The sequence below is a fragment of the Artemia sp. Qi Xiang Cuo genome, chromosome 3 (assembly GCF_049724085.1).
Source record: "Artemia sp. Qi Xiang Cuo chromosome 3, ASM4972408v1, whole genome shotgun sequence".
Lineage (NCBI taxonomy): Eukaryota > Metazoa > Arthropoda > Branchiopoda > Anostraca > Artemiidae > Artemia > Artemia sp. Qi Xiang Cuo.
The window spans coordinates 51,166,329-51,188,228 of record NC_142796.1 but is presented as its reverse complement, the minus strand read 5'-3'; the positions used below and the strand labels follow the sequence as shown (position 1 = coordinate 51,188,228).

The 21,900-nt window shown below is 31.9% G+C and overlaps 1 protein-coding gene across 1 annotated transcript in view; it reads left to right on the top strand.

The window, feature by feature from the left end:
* LOC148954249 (uncharacterized) overlaps positions 1 to 21,900 on the top strand; it is a 47,161-nt gene that overhangs the window by 9,219 nt on the left and 16,042 nt on the right. The window contains exon 2 of the mRNA XM_089087002.1: positions 5,342 to 5,500. Coding sequence (XP_088943128.1) covers positions 5,342 to 5,500 — 159 coding nt within the window. The remainder of the gene's footprint in view (positions 1 to 5,341; positions 5,501 to 21,900) is intronic.

Below are 21,900 nucleotides of genomic sequence, written 5' to 3'. Positions count from 1 at the left end.
AAACAAAAAATGGCTTTTATTCACTGTATCAATAGACAGTCAAGCTCTACTAAGTCATAAGTTTTATTCATTTTAAGTTTTTGATATCACTCTATATTTTCAGTTGAAAACTATCTTATTTTTAGTTAAGTTTGATTCTGGGTCTGCGATTTGAGCTAAATGATCTTAACCTACGATTAATGCCCTGAAGTTTTCTAAATTTTATTTACCAAAAATCGTTTGGAAGAGGGAATAATCGGAGCCTTGGTAACTTTAGATTGTAAGATCTGATTCAGATGTCATAGTAAGTCACTATGCATTGAAACACTCCCTTGTTATTTTTCATAATTCAATTGGTATGAATTATGTCTTGTCATGAGATATTATTTAAAATCGTGAGATGTCATAGTACGTCGCTATGTATAGAAACACAAACTCGTTATTTGTCATAATTCATTTACTATGAACTGTGTCTTTTAAAGCGACACATATATTGTGTTTTTTTTTCTTGGTACTCCATCGTATTCGAAATCTAAGAAACAGACAGTTGGTAATATTTGGAGTGATCAGTGGATTCTTTTATATTGTTTTTTTTTCTTTTATTTGTAGCAAAATGTTGGATTTCTCTACCCTTGGTGCAAAGCTCTTTTTTATTTGAAATTAATTAAGAAAAGGAGTTTCTAAAAAGGAGTTTCTCGGAGAAAAGTAAAGGCCATATTAAACTTAATATCAGTTGAAAAATTCCTGTAATAATTCAAGATCAAAACAACCTGAAAATACTTTTAAAGAACAAATGAAACCCGAAATTAGCAGAGATTAAAAAAGAACCATAGCAAACAAACATACAATAGGTGCTGATATAAATGAATAAATAAATCTTAAAACGAGTAAAACTTAAATTGAATATGCAAATAAAGCTGAAAACGAACAGAAATCACTACAAGATTTTGCTAATGGCCCATTCTCTTACTGTAAAAGTATAAAACCTACTGGGTCACTGGTGCTTTACTGAAAACGAATTATGTTACAAATGTTGTGTGTTTGTCTCCTATGATTGTTTATTTAATTTCTGTTCGTTTTTGGGTTTCATTAACTCTTTATTTTTATTTTTTTAATTAGTTTCTTGTTGTATTTGATTGCCAAAAATTCAAGTTTTTAAACATTCCCCATTTCAAAATCAATTTTGTTTTTTTATTATCAAAGTATCAAAAACAAGTATCTAATTTATAATATCAAAGTAACAAAGTATCAAAGTAAAGAACTAAACAAAGTATCAAAGTAAACAAAGCATCAAAGTAACAATAAGCAACTTGCATAGCTTAAAGCCCTTGCACGGCAAATCAAATTTGCCCCGTAGTTCAGTAAATCAAAGTAAACAAAGTATCAAAGTAACAGCAAGCAACTTGCACAACGCATAGCCCTTGCCTAGGGGCTTGGGGGGCTCAACCCCGGAAGTATAGTTATTTGACCTATGGACTATTTTAAACAAAATGACTATCTAAAATTTTTGAATTAATGCAATTGGAGAAAGGAGGGTGGAAGGCCTGGATAGCCTCTGATTAATTTAGACTCTGGAAAAAGACAATAGAACTTTTGATCTCAATTCGAATGACCCTCCTTCAAAGTTATTACGACCAACCCTTCCTCAAAAACTTTATATGTTAACAATGGGAAACTTGCATAAGTAACAGCCCTTGCCCAAGGGGCTGCGAGGGTTTTTTTCAATCCCTGATTTACAGTTATTTGACTTTTGGACTATTTTGAACAAAATGGCTATATCAAAATTTTGATCGCAAGCATTTAGAGAAAAAAAGGGCATCTTGATCGGTTGCATTTAGAGAAAAGAGGGCGTGGGGAAGAGGCTAGTTGACCTCTGATCACTTTTGACTCTCAGAAAGAGCACTAGAACTTCGTATTTCCAACCAAATGAACCGCCTCTGAAGTTTATACGACCATCCCTTCCATGTGAAGTGCGTCTGGGAAAAAATAACAATAAATAAATAATGAAACATTGTGTCTATTTATGACTTATGTATTCATCTATATTTGCACCTGTTTACTATGATTGCGAGTTTTAATTTCTCTTCGGTTTGAGTTTCATTTGTTATTTAGTAGTAATTTCTGGTTGTTTTGATTTTGAACTATAATATATTTTAATTTCTGTTGGTCTTTAGTGTAATATGGCTCTTTACTTTTCTCTGAAAAACTTCTTTTTAGGCAAAGTTTTTCCTTCTTTAATTAATTTCTGTTCGTTTTTATTAAAAAGTTTTTTATTGGTTTATAAAATGAATATTTCTCCAGTTTGTCACGTTTTTGACTTAAGAATTAAAATGTACGATTATAATGTGTTAGCTACCTGTTAAATTGTTGAATTGTATTGTCACAGGAACTTATTTGTGCTGGTCTTAGGTTTAATGTGACTCTTTACTTTTACTCAAAAATCAAATATCTTTGAAAAGACTTCTGTATGAAAAGGCATCAAGAATGCAGTTTTTTTCTAAAAAGTGATTCTTTTTTTTGATTAAAAAAGACACTAGAATTTTTATTTCCGTTTCAATGAGCCCTCTCGCGACATTCTAGGACCACTGGGTCGATACGATCATCCCTGGAAAAAAAAACACGCATCCGTGTTCTTTCTTCGGGCAAAAAATACCAAATTCCACGTTTATGCAGATAGGAGCTTGAAACCTCTATAGTGAGGTTTTCTGATACGCTGAATCTGATGGTGTAATTTTTATTAAGAGATCTATGACTTTTAGGGGGTGTTCCCCTTTTTTTCGAAAACAAGGCAAATTTTCTCAGGCTCACTTTGACTCTTAATAAGTAGGATCTATAACTTGATCAATATTCCATATTCACATGAGCCTCTTCCAAAGTTTATGCGACCACCTCTTCCATAAGGTCCTTATATTCCCCGGGGAATATTTTACACTTACCCCCACAATCGGGGGGGGGTCTTAACCCAGAAAGCATTATTATATGATCTTTGAACTATTTTGAACAAAATGAGTCTCTGAAAATTACGATCAGAAGCATTTGGGGAAAAGCGGGCGCGGGGGGGGGGGGCTAGTTGCCGTCTGTTTGCTTTTGACTCTTAAAAAGAGAACTAGAAAATCAATTGTCAATCAAATAAGCCTCCTCCAAATTTTATACGACCACCCCGTCCGTGAAAACCTTGTGTTTCCCCGAGGTTTAAGTTACAACACTTGTTCCCAGCTCTTGGGGTTTGTGTCGACCCTGTGAGTTTTTTTTGTCTGATCTTTGAACTAATTTGAACAAACTGGCTATCCCAAAATTTTGATCGGACGTATTTGAGAAAAAGAGGGAGGGGAGGGGCTAGTCGCTCTCCGATCACTTTTGACTCTTAATAATGGCACTAAAACGTCCGTTTTCTAATCGAATGAGCCCCCTCCAAAGTCTATATGACCGTCCCTTCCATATGAAGTGCCCTGAAAAAAAGCAAAAAACATTGAAGCCTTATAGTGCCCTGAAAAAAATAAATAAAACATTGAGGCCTTATAGTCTTTACTATAGGCAACGCTAAAGCGTTGCCTCTGATTTGGAAAAGAATTCCGGGATATTTGTCCTAAAAATGGAACATTAAAAACTACAATACCGCAGCGTGTATTACACGTAAGCTATGTTTTAGTACCATTTTGGAAGTTTTGTTCGCATTCTGTGTAATTTAAGCCATGTGAAACAACACACACTCTTATCATTTTTATTTCTGCTCAAATGCACAGAAAGCCAATAGCTATATAAAGGTGTCAGTAGCTTCATATATCAATAGTTGAAGTGACATGTGAATGTTTTTGTAGATCTACTTCTGCGTAGCAAATTTTTCAGTTTTTTCTACTTTCGGCGCAAGGGTTTATTTGGTCTCAAATCTGGGATATAGCTTCGGGATATTATCTCTGAAAACAGGAATTAAAAAAAAAATGGAAATTCTATGGCTCTTATTTCGCATGAACTATATAGGAACCCTTTTTGGCATATTTGGAAATCCATTTAGTTTAAGTTCTGTAACACAATGTGTATTGTCACGTGTTTATTTTTACTTAAAGATGTAAAAAAATCAAATGCTAAACGAATCTTCCGGAAACGTCAATTGACAATATTTCAGGCAATCTATGATTTTTTTTTGCAGATTTTTTTCTGTGAAGCAAAATGTTCAGTTTTCTAATCTCAGCTTAAGGGTTTTGTTTGAGCCTCAGACTATTATCTTAGAAAATATATGTATATATATATATATATATATATATATATATATATATATATATATATATATATATATATATATATATATATATATATATATATATATATATATATATATATATATATATATATATATATATATATATATATATATATACATATATATATATATATATATATATATATGTATATATATATATATATATATATATATATATATATATATATGTATATATATATATGATATATGTATATATATATATGTATATATATATGTATATATATATATATATGTATATATATGTGTATATATATATGTGTATATATATATATATATATACATATATATGTACATATATATATATATATATATATATATATATATATATATATATATATATATATATATATATATATATATATATATATATATAATCACATATATATATATATATATATATATATATATATATATATATATATATATATATATATATATATATATATATATATATATATATATATATATATATATATATGTATATATATATATATGAAGCAAATTAGCAAATTCTATTGCTCTAATTTCACGTGAGCGATATTGGAACGCCTTATGGTAATGTTAGAAATCCGTTTAGTCTAAGCTCTGTAAAATTGTACGTATTTCCATCTGTTTTTTGTCCACTCAAATGTGTAAAAAAAAGTTTAAGCTGAACAAATGTTCCTGAAACGTCCGTTGCTAATATTTCAGGTGATCTATGAACTTTTAAATAGATTTTGGAACAGTAATTTTCTATTTTTTTTCAACATCAGCTTAAGGTTTATTTTGCTTCGAATTTTGGAAACAATTCCTGAAAATTTTCTCAGAAAACAGGATACTAAAAAATACAAATTCGTGTTACAAGAAAACCAAAGCTTAAACATCTAAAAAATTTCTTTCTAGGGGGGAAGTTTTAACGTTATTTCGGCAGCATATTTAGCTGCAGAAATGAGCTAAGTCACTAAATCTTAGGATTGCTCTGTAGATTTTTAGAAGAACTATTTTTAGATTGCCATTTCTGACGTTCCTTATCTCTTTATCTCTTCTTAGTTAAATTCAAAATAGACTCTTTTTTCCAGCTCTCTTACCCAATTTTGATTTCAGGATGTTAGTGACAGAATAGAAAAGGAATCCTCGGATTCATTTGTTGTTGTCGCATTGGAAAGAGGGGGCTGGGAGATTGTTAAGGGAGACTGGAGAGTATGCCTGGATCCAGTAGTACAAAGTGACTTGAGGAGATTTAGAACCTATCAAGGTCGGTCGGTAAGTTATATTAAATGAATTTTTAAGTATTACCAAGAGCATTATCTTCTAATAGTATGCGCATAAGAAAACAAAACTTAAATGAGAGGTACCACAGTATCCAAAAGCAAGCATTAAAATCTTTGCAAATTTTCAATGATTTTTCAACAATTTTATGATCTTGTTTAACTTTTTCAAAATTACCCACTCAAGAGTTACTTCAAGGCTCATAAGTTATTTTTGTCTTGTTAGCATACTATGAATTAGAAAAAAATAAAAATAAATCAGAAAATTCTAATGCAGTAAAATTGCTTCAAAGCTTTGAGGAAGATTAATCCTTCATGTCCTAGCTAGAATATAGACTGTTGTTCGGTAGTTCTGATAAATTGGTTAAGTGGAAATTCGCCCAACCATATATATCTTAGGAAATCAGGAAAAAATTGGAAATAAAAATTTTTGTTGAAAACGATATCTATGTGCAGATATGCTGTGGTAACACCAGATGCTAGGTTTAAAAAAAAGAGAGATTGGATGCAAAATCAATAGACAAGAAGCTTAAAGCACATTGTAAGAAACAGCTTAAGAAGGTATAACTTTCCAATTAAGGCGTATAACTTTCCATTTAGTCCTGATCACGAAAGTTGCGCAACACACTTTCTCTTTCTGTCCTGTTTCCTCTCCCCCTAATGTTAATTTATAGCAAAATTGTCTGTTCGGTTTTAGTCAAGAAAAGTTAATTAATACCCCCCCCCCCCTTACTCTGCATTAAATGTCTAGGGTTTGGGTTTAATTAATTCTTGTCATGAAAGCTGTTTCATGTTCCTCGACTTTGTTTTCGTTTCCTGGAGGGGGGGGGTAGTTGTCAAAACAACAATAAACAGGCAAATTCTAGGACATCTTGGAAATTGTAAAAATGATGATTTCGGACAGGAATAAACCTAGAGGTTTCTCTCTCTCCAAGCTGATAGCACTTAATCAATAATGCATAACCAAGCTTATCCAAGCATATAAATCAATAATCTGAACCGTACTATTGGTCACTGTCGAATTTCAATTGAAACAGAGCGTGGTCTGAATGAAACAACACGGCTTCCCACAAATGATGTGATTGACTTGATAACAAATAGACTAGGCCTATAATCGATGTCCGAGTCTGACATTGTGGATGTTAGCATTTTGGAAAAGTTCAGTAGTAACAGAATTCAATTTGAAATTGAATTTAAAAGCGTAACAACTGCACAATAAGTACTGAAAAATCGAAGCAGGCTGAAAGGACCGTAGGGTTTTGAGAGTGAAAGTCGTACTCGTCGTGGACGTGAAGTTGTGAATGCTGCTGAAGATTTAATGGGTATGAGAAATGCTTGATCAGTGCAGGGCCATATCTTTGCAAAGACTGCCGATACAGTAGTAAGAATCAAAAACCTGTCAGTAGTTGTCTCGCAGAGCCATCTTCAAGACGCCCGGGTTCAGGCTAACAGCCAGGAGAGTGACTAAATTGATTTGTTGACAGCAAGGTAAATTTTTTGTCTCGAAATGTCTCTGCTGACTTGTACACCATATGATCTTGCTTGAAATCAATTTGATTTAGCTGAAATTTGTGAATAAGGCCTTTGTAAACGTGATGGTGTGAACAAAAAAGGGAATTCGGATAAATTTCTGTTTCTAAGTATTAATTAATCCCTATGATCTGAGGCGAATTAAATCATCGTGTGATCTTGTCGTATCCACATATAATTATCAGGGACTTGAAATTGCATTTTATGCGCTGTTCACCACAGTGAACGAGAGTTTGTTTCGATGTAATATCTCTGACTGAGACTTTCATTGATTGAATTTCACCTTTGAGTTTGTATTCATTTGGAAGTTATTTTTTTTTTTATTGTAAAAATAGAACGCAGATGCGAAAAGGATAGTTTAGGTGTCTTGAAGAATTGATAGATCATGGGAAATAAGAGTACTGTAAAGAAAGTGTGGAAAACATTAAAATATGAACTAAGGAGGTGTAAAGTGGAGACCATGGATAAAATTGCCGAGGATCTGGAAGATACAACTTGACGGCATAATAGTAAAATATTGTACTTGTATGTTAATAAACTGAGAGGGAGCAGTCGATCCGGACTTGCCCTAGTTAAAGATAGGAACGGGGCCACAATTAGTGATAAGGAAAGAGTTAAAGAGAGTTGGACAGAACATTTTGAGAATGTGCTAAACCCGGATGGAGTTACCGAAAAGATATAGAAAAAAATTGAAATAGTTTGTAACACCTTGGATGTGAAGCAAGATTTATTTTCTGAGGAAGAATCAGTGATAGTAAAAAAATAATAATACAAAGGATAAAAAAAGAAATAAAGCCCTGGTGCTGATAGCATGGTAAATGAATTTTTGAAATATGGTGGTTATGAGGTTAGAAATAAGCTACTGAAGGTTATGAATATGATTTTTGAACAAAGAAGAAGTACCTAGCGATTTTAGGAGAACCCTAATTAAACCCCTGCTTAAGAGAGGTGATTTTGTTCGCTTGTCCCCCCCCCTTTTTTTGTATAAGTCCCTTTAATTTCTTTTTAATGATATATACTGTCTAATTTTTTTTAGATTTATCAGTTTTTTACCGTTTTAACTTAATATGACACTGTATTTTAATTATTTTGACTAATGAATGATTTTTCATTCTGTTATTGTTGTTTTGGCATTGTTTGCCATTGTTTGCACTAAAAGGATTAAAGAATAATAAGGCTCCGGGTGCTTATAGGGTGGTAAATGAGTTTCTTAAATATGGTGGCTCTGAGGTTAGAAATAAGTTACTGAAGATTATGAATATGATTTTTGAAAAAGGGGAAGTACCTAACGATTTTAGAGACAAATTCTTATATTATAGCCTACTTTAAGAAATGTGATAAGAGTGAGTGTGTTAATTATAGAAGCAATAATCTGGTAGCAAATCATTTAGTAATATGATGACTTGAGATGACTTAGAGATGCTGTAGACAAAGTTTTAAGAGAAGAACGGTGCGGTCTTAGGAAGGGTACAGGATGTGTCAACCAAATTTTCACTCTTAGGCTAATAATTGAGAAGTGCCTGAGTCATCAAACATCCCTAGTCCTCAGTTTTATAGACTGTGACCAAGCGTTTGATTCGATCAAGAAGAGCCTTAGCAAAGGTCTAATCCTTGTACTGTATACCAGACAAATACATTAAAATGATTAGTGCTATGTGCGAGAATAACACTGTTATGGTTAAGGCAGGAAATGAGGTTAGTTGTTGGTTTCGTGTTAAATCAGGAGTTAAGCAGGCTTGTGTTCTATCCCCATTTATATGGATCATTTTGATGGACTTTTTCTTAAGGAAAACAGGAATGGTAATGGGAGAGCATGGAATCAAACGGGGAAGTAAAACTTTCCTGGAGTTAGATTATGTGGATGCTTTAAGCAGCCTAGACGAAAATGTTTGCAAAATCAATGAACTTGTTGAGATTTTGCAAGTTCAGGATGCTAGAATAAGTTTGAAAATTAATGTTAAGAATACTAAGTCGCTAAGGCTAGGAAAAAGTGAAGATGAAAGAGTGACCTTGGGTAAGGAAAACATCGATCAAGTGGACAACTTCAGGTACCTACCTTGGTAGTCTTGTTACTAACGATGGTGGGTGCAGTGAAGACGTTAAAAGTAGAGTGGACAAGGCACAGGGTATTTTTTCACAATTTAAAAAGGTTCGAAAATAGGAAAATAAGTCTGCAAACCAAGATTAGAATATTGGAAGTCACAGTGATGGCAGTGGTCGAATATGGTTCTGAAACATAGGCGCTTCAAAAAACAGAGGAAGAATTTGTAGATGTTTTCTGGGGAAATTGCCTACGGATTGTTTTGGGTAGCCAACTGACTGACCGCATAACAAACACTAAGCTGTACGAAAAATGTGGTTCAATCCCACTTTCTAGGGCTATAATAAGAGAAAGGCTGAGATGGCTAGGACACATTCGGTGGATGAAGGATGGCTTCCTCGGTTCTCGGTTGGGGTGGGAGGATGTCGTAAAGAAACATTTAAGGGAAATTGTAATTTACGGGGAGGGTGTAAAGAGGAAGGCTTTGAATAGATTGGGATGGAGGAGGAACATGCGTAGTTATGTTGGCCTCAGGCTGCTTGGTGCTGCGGTGAGTTGTTAGAAGTAGTAGTGGTAGTACTATGCTGTCGTTTGTTATTTTCCCGTCGATTAACAACCCCACACGAATCATCGAACGCACGGCCACTTTTATTCATAATATATTAATCAGTGAAGATATTCATGACCAGCTGAAATCATCAAATATGCTAATTCCATCAGGTTTGGATCATTTCCTTGCATTTTTTTGTGGTGTCGTTTTGTAATTTATCATCATATCCAAATGAGAAGGAAGGATGAGAAAATATTTGTTTTGAATGAATTCAATTAGATAGGTTATAAGATCATTTAGGGAAACTAGAATGGAATGATATTTTTGAGTCATGACCCTGAGATAATTTTTTTTTTTCTGATAAGTTTCGTGAAGTTGCAAGTTGCATAAGTGAAGTTGCATGAGTGTTGCAAGTTTGAAGGACCGCACGAGATCAAAAAGAGAAAAACAAATATCTCCGTGGTTAACAAATAAATTACAAAATATGATAAAATTAAAAAATAAGCTTTATAGTAAAATGTTAAAAAAGCTGTCGAATGAAAATCAAGATATTTATGTTAGTTATCGAGATGTTGTCAATAAGAAGGAACGATATCCTAAGAAGAATGATTTTCTTAACTGCTTTTGAACTTACAAAGAATGACCTATCTTCAACGTAAAAAACTAACAGTCGAATTTTGAGATCAAATAAAAGTAAAGATAATAAGATCCCTAATGAGATGGTTAACCCAAATGGGGAAAGAATAGGAAATAATCAATCTATAGTTGATGATTTTTGTTTGATTTTTTTACTGAGATCGGTCAAAATATTTCGACGCAGTTTGATAATGATATTAATTTAGAAGATAAAAGTCAATTTCTTCAAATTTCGATAATGATGGTAGTTTTTTGTTTTTGAACTGGTTTCCACAGATGATTTGAAGAAGATTGTGAATTCTTCGGGTCCATCAGAGGCTCCTGGAATTGATCACATGCCGAAACAGGTTCTGAAACATATTTTTCCAGTGTTATCCCATATTCTGCTTTTTCTAATCAATTTGTCTTTTCAAAAAAAAATTGTTCCTAAAGGCCTCAAGAAAAGCCGTATTATAGCTTTGTATAAGAATGAAATAAGGAAGGCATAAATAATTACCACCAGATTTTCAACTTTACCGGTTATTTCGAAGTTTTTTCATAAAATTATGCATGATAAAATTGGTATATTTGTGGAAGAAATAGGAATCATACCACCAAGCCAATATAGATTTCGGAAAGGGTACTCGACGGATCATTCTATTATCCATTTTAATTGTAAAATGAAAGGATTTCTAGATAAGGGTTTTTTACAGGATTCAAATCGTACAAAAATTGAGCTGTAATATCAATTTATTTTTCGTAAATTTAATAATAAAGGAGCTTTTCTGAAATCCCAGTTACTAACAGTAAAACATATTTGTCAGCTCCAAACTACTGTATTCATGTCAAGTCAATTGTAGACACATTTGTTCAGATGTAAATAAATAAGTAGAGAGAATAAAGTAGAACTATTAAAGTAAATAATAAAAATTATGAAAACATAATGACAATAAAGAAAAACTTCACAGAGAATATTGAAAGATTTTAGAATTGTTGGAAAGCATTTCAAAAGTGGATTTTTTTTTATTGTAACAGACAAAAATTAAAACGTATTAATCATAATTATTTGACCCAATTTAGGTAAAAGTGGTTTTTGAAATACCCGTAGCTAAGTCTTGAAGGGTAGATTCTTGAATAAACCTCAATAAAATGATAAAACAAGCTTGGGTAAATTTGTCACTACTGCTGCCATAGAATATTTCCAAAAACCACAGGTTAGTAGAATGGCCCCTATTGATCGTGACGGGGCACCAAATATGGGCATAGAGTCCCTAGGGAGAACACGTGGTAATGTCAGTCGTGACGGGGCACCAAATATGGGCATGGAATCCCTAGGGAGAATGATTGCGTAATCGGTCAATGACCTCTTTTTTCCAAGGTCGATTTATTTGTTGTTGTTGTTTTAAGTGCACGCTCTCAGCGAATGTTATGAGTTTCCAGAAATAGAAAACAGCATTTGTTGTTGTTTTGGGCACGCTCGAGGCGAATGTTATGCCGTCCAGGAATTTGGAACACCTGTGCTGTCGACCTCAATTCACCTATCGTGAATCAATAATTCCCCTTAAAAACAACAAATTAATTCCCCTTTCTTGACAGATCAATCAAGCAATGAAATCATCTGTCAGACTTTAAAAATTTTCGCATAGAAACGATTCTCCAGGAATAGATCCAAGTCATTAATGTCTTTGCCTCAGAAACAACTCTTTTGGTCGAACTCCAAAGGATATTAATAACCAAACGCCATGGAAAAAATTCTCCAAGAAACATCTTAGCGATGAATTGTTTTAGCGCGGGAATCAGGTTTCTTATTAATTTGAAATGCATTAGCGCAGAGATGCCAAAAACAAAAGGAATACGCTGAATTACGTTTAGGGATTATTTGGGCGAAACTGTTTTAGACAGGTTATGGAATTATTTCGGCGAAACACTTAGAGACATTTTAAAAGATGATTTTTGAAGAGATTTTTGAAGAGGTTTTGAGTGTGGTCGTTATAATACACAAGTTTCATTTGAACAGTGTTGTGAGGTCCTATACAACAACCCAAAGGGTTCCGATCCCCCTACCCCAACCCCAAAGGGTTCCAATCCCTCTACCCCAACCCCGAAGGAAGCCACCGGTCCTCAAAGGTCCACTGGGCTCCCAAAGGGCCCCCCGGCCCTCAAGGTTCCCCCAGACCCCCCCTCCCCGGGGCCCAAAGGGCCCCTTCTCCCTTTGGCCCCCCAAAGGGGCCCCTCTCCCTCCATCTGTTGTGGTTTACCTTGCCACAGTTACACTTTCATGATTTTTCGATCTTTATTTTGAATATCTTTAGTTTAAATACAAGAGCTGGACTACTTCAGTCGTGTTTGTTTTTGGTTTATCTTGTCCAGAGTTATAATTTCAGTCTTTTTAAATGTTCATTTCTAATTTGTTTCGATTAAATGCAAGAGTTGGATTATTTCAGTACTTTTTGTTTGTGGTTCACCTTGTCACAGTTACATTTTCTTGATTTTTCAAAGTTCATTTTGAACTTCTTTCGTTGAAATGCAAGAGTTGGAATATTTCAGTAGTGTTTGGTTGTGGTTTACCTTGTCATGGTTACATTTTCTTAATTTTTTAAAGTTCATTTTGAATTTCTCTCGTTGAAATGCAAGAGTTGGAATATTTCAGATGTGTTTCGTTGTGGTTTACCTTGTCACAGTTACATTTTCTTGATTTTTCAAAGTTCATTTTGAATTTCTTTCGTTGAAATGCAAGACTTGGAATATTTCAGTAGTGTTTGGTACTTGTTTAACTTGTCACTGTTACATTTTCTTGATTTTTCTAAGTTCATCTTGAATTTTTTTCGTTGTAATGCAAGAGTTGTAATATTTCAGTAGTGTTTGGTTGTGGTTTACCTTGTCACTGTTACATTTTCTTGATTTTTCAAAGTTCATTTTCAATTTCTTTCGTTGAATTGCAAGAGTTGGAATATTTCAGTAGTGTTTGGTTGTGGTTTACCTTGTCACAGTTACATTTTCTTGATTTTCCAAATTTCATTTCGAATTTCTTTCGTTGAAATGCAAGAGTTGGAATATTTCAGTAGTAGTTGGTTGTTGTTTACCTTGTCACAGTTACATTTTCTTGATTTTTCAAAGTTCATTTTGAATTTCTTTAATTGAAATGCAAGAGTTGGAATATTTCACTAGTGTTTGGTTGTGGTTTACCTTGTCACAGTTACATTTTCTTGATTTTTCAATTTTCATTTTGAATTTCTTTCATTTAAATGCAATAGTTGGAATTTTTATGTTTTGTTTGTTTTTGGTTTACATTGTAAATTTTACATTCTATTTATTTTTCAAAGTTCATTTTGAATTTCTTTAGTTGAAATGCAAGAGTTGGAATATTTCAGTAGTGTTTTGTTGTAGTTTACCTTGTCACAGTTACATTCCCTTAATTTTTCAAAGTTCATTCTGAATTTCTTTCGTTGAAATGCAAGAGTTGGAATATTTCAGTAGTGTTTGGTTGTGGTTTACCTTGTCACAGTTACATTCTCTTGATTTATTAAATTTCATTTTGAATTTCTTTCGTTTAAATGCAAGAGTTGTAATATTTCAGAAGTTTTTGGTCGTGTTTTACCTTGTCACACTTACATTTTCTGGATTTTTCAAAGATCATTTTGAATTTCTTTCGTTGAAATGCAAGAGTTGGAATATTTCAGTAGTGTTTGGGTATGGTTTACCTTGTCACAGTTACATTTTCTTGATTTTTCAAAGTTCATTTTAAATTTCATTCGTTGAAATGCAAAAATTGAAATATTTCAGTAGTGTTGGGTTGTTGTTTTCCTTGTTACAGTTACTTTTTCTTGATTTTTCAAAGTTCATTTTAATTTATTTAGTTTAAATGCAAGAGTTGGAATATTTCATTAGTGTTTCGTTGTGTTTTACCTTGTCACAGTTACATTTTCATGATTTTTCAAAGTTCATTTTGAATTTCTTTCATTGAAATGCAAGAGTTGGAATATTTCAGAGGTGTTTGGTTGTGGTTTACCTTGTCACAGTTACATTTTCTTGATTTTTCAAATATAATTTATTATTTAAAAAGAATTGATTATTTTGATTTAAAATTTATGGATTTTTTCGTAGTTGTTTAAATTTTCACAGTTAGATTTTCTTTGTTTTTAAAAGATCATTTTTAATTTTTTTCGTTGAAATGCAAGATTAGGAATATTTCAGTAGTGTTTGGTTATGTTTTACCTTGTCACAGTTACATTTTCTTGATTTTTCAAAGTTCATTTTGAATTTATTTCGTTGAAAAGCAAGAGTTGGAATATTTCAGTAGTGTTTGGTTGTGATTTACCTTGTCGCAGTTACACTCTCTTGATTTTTCAAAGTTCATTTTTAATTTATTTAGTTGAAATGCAAGATTTGGAATATTTCAGTCGTGTTTACTTGTTGTTGAAATTGTCCCAGTTACTTTTTATTTATTTTTAAAAGTTCATATGATTTTATTTACTTGAAATGCAAGATTTGGAAAACTTCAGTAGTGTTTGGTTGTGGTTTACATTGTCACAGTTACATTTTCTTGATTTTTCAAAGTTCATTATGGATTTCTTTCGTTGAAATGCAACAGTTGGAATATTTCAGTAGTGTTTCGTTGTTGTTTACTTTGTCAGAGTTACATTCTCTTGATTTTTCAAAGTTCATTATGGATTTCTTTAGTTGAAATGTTTTGTCGTGCTTTACCTTGACACAGTTAAATTTCCTGATTTTTGTTAGGTTAGGTTAGGTTAGGCTAGATCAAGTTAGATTTAGGTTAGGTTAGGTTAGATTAAGTTAGGTTAGGTTAAGTTAGGTTAGGCTAGGTCAGCCTACGTACGCGCGCGTACGTAGGCTGACCTAGCCTAACCTAACTTAACCTAACCTAACTTAATCTAACCTAACCTAACCTTAATCTAACTTGATCTAGCCTAACCTAACCTAACAAAAATCAGGAAATTTAACTGTGTCAAGGTAAAGCACGACAAAACATATTTCAACTAAAGAAATCCATAATGAACTTTGAAAAATCAAGAGAATGTAACTCTGACAAAGTAAACAACAACGAAACACTACTGAAATATTCCAACTCTTGCATTTCAACGAAATAAATTCAAAATGAACTTTGAAAAATCAAGAAAATATAACTGACAAGGTAAACCACAGCCAAACACTACTGAAATATTCCAACTCTTGCATTTCAAGGAAGGAAATTCAGATGAACTTTGAAAAATCAAGAAAATGTAACTGGGACAAGGTAAACCACAAGCAAACACTACTGAAATATTCCAACTCTTGCATTTCAACAAAAGAAATTCAAAATGAACCTTGAAAAATCAAGAAAATGTAACTTCGACAAGGTAAACCACGACCAAACACTACTGAAATAGTTCAACTCTTGCTTTTCAATGAAAGAAATTCAAAATGAACTTTGAAAAATCATGAAAATGTAACTGTGACATGGTAAACCATAACCAAACACTACTGAAATAGTCAAACTCTTGCATCTCAACGAAAGAAATTCAAAATGTACTTTGTAAAATCAAGAAAATGTAACTGTTTACAGGGACACCTCACCCAAACACTACTGAAATATTCCAACTCTTGCATTTCAATGAAAGAAATTCAAAATGAACTTTGAAAAATCATGAAAATGTAACTGTGACAAGGTATACCACAACCAAACACTAATGAAATATTCCAACTCTTGCATTTCAACGAAAGAAATTCAAATGAAATTTGAAAAATCAAGAAAAAGTAACTTTGACAAGGTAAACCACACCCCAAAACTACTGAAATATTTCAACACTTGCATCTCAACGAATGAAAATCAAAATAAACTTTGAAAAATCAAGAAAATGTAACTGTGACAAGGTAAACCACAACCAAGCACTACTGAAATATTCCAACTCTTTCATTTCAACGAAAGAAATTCAAAATTATGTTTGAAAAATAAAGAAAATGTAACTGTGACAAGGTAAACCACAACAAAACACTACTGACATATTCCAACTCTTGCATTTCAACGAAAGATATTCAAAATGAACTTTGAAAAATCAAGGGAATGTAACTGTGACAAGGTAAACCACAACCTAACACTGCTGAAATATTCAAACTCTTGCATTTCAACGAAAGAAATTCAAAACGAACTTTGAAAAATTAAGAGAATGTAACTGTGACAAGGTAAACCACAACAAAACACTACTGACATATTCCAACTCTTGCATTTCAACGAAAGAAATTCAAAATGAACTTTGAAGAATCAAGAAAATGTACCTGTGACAAGGTAGACAACAAACAAACACTACTGAAATATTCCAACTCTTGCATTTAAATTAAGTAAATTCAAAATGAACTTTTAAAAATAACTAAAATGTAAATGTGACAATGTAAACGACAACAAAACACTATTGAAATATTCCAACTTTTTCATTTCAATGAAAGAAATTCAAAATGAACTTTGAAAAATTAAGAGTATTTAACTGTGACAAGGTAAACCACTCCCAAACACTACTGAAATATTCCAACTCTTGCATTTCAATGATAGAAATTCGAAATAAACTTTGAAAAAATCAAGAGAATGTAACTGTGACACGGTAAACCACACCCAAACACTACTGAAATATTCAAAATCTTGCATTTCAACGAAAGAAATTGAAAATGAACTTTGAAAAATCAAGAAAATGTAACCGTGACAAGGTAAACCACAAACAAACACTACTGAAATATTCCAACTCTTGCTTTTCAACTAAAAAAAATCAAGATGAACTTTGAAAAATCAAGAAAATGTAACTGTGACAAGGTAAACCACTACCAAACACTACTGAAATATTCCAACTCTTTCATTTCAACGAGAGAAATTCAAAATTAACTTTGAAAAATTAAGAAAATGTAACTGTGACAAGGTAAACCACAACGAAACACAACTGAAATATTCCAACTCTTGCATTTCAACGAAAGAAATTCAAAATGAACTTTGAAAAATTAAGAAACTGTAACCATGACAAGGTAAACCACAACCAAACACTACTGAAATATTCCAACTCTTGCATTTCAACGAAAGAACTTCAAAATGAACTTTGAAAAATCAAGAAAATGTAAATGTGACAAGGTCAACCACAACCAAACACTACTGAAATATTCCAACTCTTGCATTTCAAAGAAAGAAATTCAAAATGAACTTTGAAAAATCAAGAGAATGTAACTCTGACAAGGTAAACCACAACCAAACTACTGAAATATTCCAACTCTTGCATTTAAACGAAAGAAATTCAAAATAAACTTTGAAAAATCAAGAAAATGTAACTGTGACAAGGTAAACCATAACCAAAAACTACTGAAATATTCCAACTCTTGCATTTCAATGAAAGAAATTCAAAATGAACTTTGAAAAATCAGGAAAATGTAACTGTGACAAGGTAAACCATATCGAAACACAATTGAAATATTCCAACTCTTGCATTTCAACGAAAGAAATTCGAAATGAACTTTGAAAAATCAAGAAAATGTAACTGTGACACGGTAAACCACAACCAAACACTACTGAAATATTCCAACTCTTGCATTTCAACGAAAGAAATTCAAATTGAACTTTGAAAAATCAGGAAAATGTAACTCTGACATGGTAAACCACAACCAAACACTACTGAAATATTCCAACTCATGCATTTCAACGAAAGAAATTCGAAATGAACTTTGAAAAATGTAACTGTGACAAGCTAAACCACAACCAAACACAACTGAAATATTCCAACTCTTGCATTTCAACGAAAGAAATTCAAAATGAACTTTGAAAAATCAAGATAATGTAACTCTGACAGGGTAAATCACAACTAAACACTACTGAAATATTCCAACTCTTGCATTTCAACGAAAGAAATTCAAATCAACTTTGAAAAATCAAGAAAATGTAACTGTGACAAGGTGAACCACAACCAAACACTACTGAAATATTCCAACTCATGCATTTCAACGAAATAAATTCAAAATGAACTTTGAAAAATCAAAAAAATGTAACTGTGACAAGGTAAACCACGACAAAACACTACTGATATATTCCAACTCTTGCATTTCAGCAAAAAAAATTCAAAATTAACTTTGAAAAATCAATAAAATGTAACTGTGACAAGGTAAACCACAACCAAACACTACTGAAATATTACAACTCTTGCATTTCAATGAAAAAAATTCAAAATGAACTTCGAAAAATCAAGAAAATGTAACTGTGACAAGGTAAACCACTACCAAAAACTACTTAAATATTCCAACTATTGCATTTCAACGAAAGAAATTCAAAATGAACTTTGAAAAATCAAGAAAATGTAACTGTGACAAGGTAAACCACAACGAAACACAACTGAAATATTCCAACTCTTGCATTTCAACGAAAGAAATTCAAAATGAACTTTTTGAAAAAAATGAACTTTGAAATCGAGAAAATGTAACTGTGACAAGGTAAACCACAACCAAACACTACTGAAATATTCCAACTCTTGCATTTCAACGAAAGAAATTCGAAATGAACTTTGAAAAATCAAGAAAATGTAACTGTGACTAGGTAAACCATAAACAAACACAACTTAAATATTACAAATCTTGCATTTAAACGAAAGAAATTCAAAATGAAATTTGAAATATAAAGAAAATGAAACAGTGAAAATGTACACAACTAAAAAACACTACTGAAATATTAAAACTCTTTCATTTCAACTAAAAAAATTCAATATGAACTTTGAAAAATCAAGAAAATGTAACTGTTACAAGTTAAACCACAATCAAACACTACTGAAATATTCCAACTCTTGCATTTCAACGAAAGAAATTCAAAATGAACTTTGATATATCAAGAAAATGTAACTGAGACAAGGTAAATCACCACGAAACACTACTGAAATATTCCAACTCTTGCATTTCAACGAGAGAAATTCAAAATGAACTTTGAAAAATTAAGAAAATGTAAACATGAAAAGGTAAACCAATACCACACACGACTTAACTATTAAACCTGGTGAAAGACAGCGTTATAAGTTCAAAATGAAAATTGATGAATCATGAAACTGAATCTGTGACTAGGTAGACCACAGTCTCACACTACAGAAATATTCCACCTTTTGTATTTTAGGGAAAGAAATTTAAAATGAACTTTGAAAAATCAAGAGAATGTAACTCTTACAATCTAATGCGGCAGCAAACAAAAATGAAATATACCAACTCTTGCATTTCAATGAAAGAAATTCAAAATAAACTTTGAAAAATAAAGAAAATGTAACTGTGACAAGGTAAACCACAACCAAACACTACTGAAATATTCCAATTCTTGCATTTCAATGAAAGAAATTCAAAATAAACTTTGAAAAATCATGAAAATGTAACTGTGACAAGGTAAACCTTATTGAAACACAACTGAAATATTCCAACTCTTGCATTTCAACAAGAGAAATTCAAAATGAACTTTGAAAAATCAAGAAAATGTAACTGTGACAAGGTAAACCAAAACCAAACACTACTGAAATATTCCAACTCTTGCTTTTCGACGAAAGAAATTCAAAATGAACTTTGAAAAATCAGGAAAATGTAACTGTGACAAGGTAAACCGCAACCAAACACTACTTAAATATTCCAACTCTTGCATTTCAACGAAAAAAATTCAAAATGAACTTTGAAAAATCAAGAAAATGTAACTGTGACAAGGTGAACCAAAACAAAACACACCTGAACTAAACAAACTCGTGCATTTCAAAGAAAGAAATTCAAAATGAACTTTGAAAAATCAAGAGAATGTAACTCTGACAAGGTACACCACAACCAAACACTACTGAAATATTCCAACTCTTGCATTTCAACGAAAGAAATTCAAAATGAACTTTGAAAAATCAAGAGAATGTAACTGTGACAAGTTAAACCACAACAAAACACTACTGAAATATTCCAACTCTTGCTTTTCAATGAAATAAATTCAAAATTAACTTTGAAAAATCAACAAAATGTAACTGTTACAAGGTAAACCACAACAAAACAATAATGAAATATTCCAACTCTTGCATTTCAAAGAAAGAAATTCAAAATGAACTTTGAAAAATCAAGAAAATGTAACTGTGACAAGGTAAACCACAACCAAACACTACTGAAATATTCCAACTCTTGCATTTCAACGAAAGAAATTCAAAATGAACTTTGAAAAATCAAGAAAATGTAACTGTGACAAGGTAAACCACAACCAAACACTACTGAAATATTCCAACTCTTGCATTTCAACGAAAGAAATTCAAAATGAACTTTGAAAAATCAAGAAAATGTAACTGTGACAAGGTAAACCACAACGAAACAAAACTGAAATATTCCAACTCTTGCATTTCAACTATAGAAATTAAAAATGAACTTTTAAAAATCAAGAAAATGTAACCACGACAAGGTAAACCACAACCAAACACTACTGAAATATTCCAACTCTTGCATTTCAACGAAAGAAATTCAAAATGAACTTTGAAAAATCAAGAAAATGTAACTGTGACAAGGTGAACCACAACCAAACAATACTGAAATATTCCAACTCTTGCATTACAAATAAATAAATTCAAAATGAAATTTGAAAAATAAATAACTTGTAACTTTGAAAAGTTGATACAACACCAAACACTACTTAAATATTACAACTCTTGCATTTCAACGAAAAAAATTCAAAATAAACTTTGAAAAATCAAGAAGATATAAGTGAGACATTGTAAATCAAAACCAAACCCTACTGAAATATTACAACTCTTGAATTTGAATTAAATAAAATCAAAATGAAATTTGAAAAATCCGGTAATTTTAACCGTGACAAGGTAAACCCTCCAGGAACACAACTTACGGATTCAAATTCTTGCATTTCAATGTAAGAACTTCCCAATGAATTTTGAAAAATCACGAAACTGTAACGGTGACACGGTCAACCACACCCCAACACTCCTGACATATTCCAACTCTTGCAGTTCAACGAAAGAAAATCAAAATGAACTTTGAAAAATCAGGAAAATGTAACTGTGACAAGGTAAACCACAACCAAACACTACTGAAATAGTCTAACTTTTGAATTTCAATGAAATAAATTCAAAATGAACTTTGAAAAATCAAGAAAATGTAACTGTGAAAGGGTAAACCAGAACCAAACACTACTGAAATATTCCAAATCTTGCATTTCGATGAAAGAAATTCAAAATGAACTTTGAAAAATCAAGAAAATGTAACTGTGACAAGGTAAACCAAAAACAAACACTACTGAAATATTCCAACTCTTGCATTTCAACGAAAGAAATTCAAAATGAACTTTGAAAAATCAAGAAAATTTAACTGTGACAAGGTATACCACAACGAAACACTACTGAAATATTCCAACTCTTGCATTTCAACGAAAGAAATTCGAAATGAACTTTGAAAAATCAAGAAAATGTACCTGTGACAAGGTAAACCACAACCAAACACTAATGAAATAGTCCAACTCTTGCATTTCAATAAAAGAAATTGAAAATGAACTTTGAAAAATCAAGAAGATGTAGCTGTGACAAGGTAAACCACAACCAAACGCTACTGAAATATTCCGACTCTTGCATTTCAACGAAAGAAATTCAAAATAAACTTTGAAAAATTAAGGAAATGTAACTGTGACAAGGTATACCACAACAAA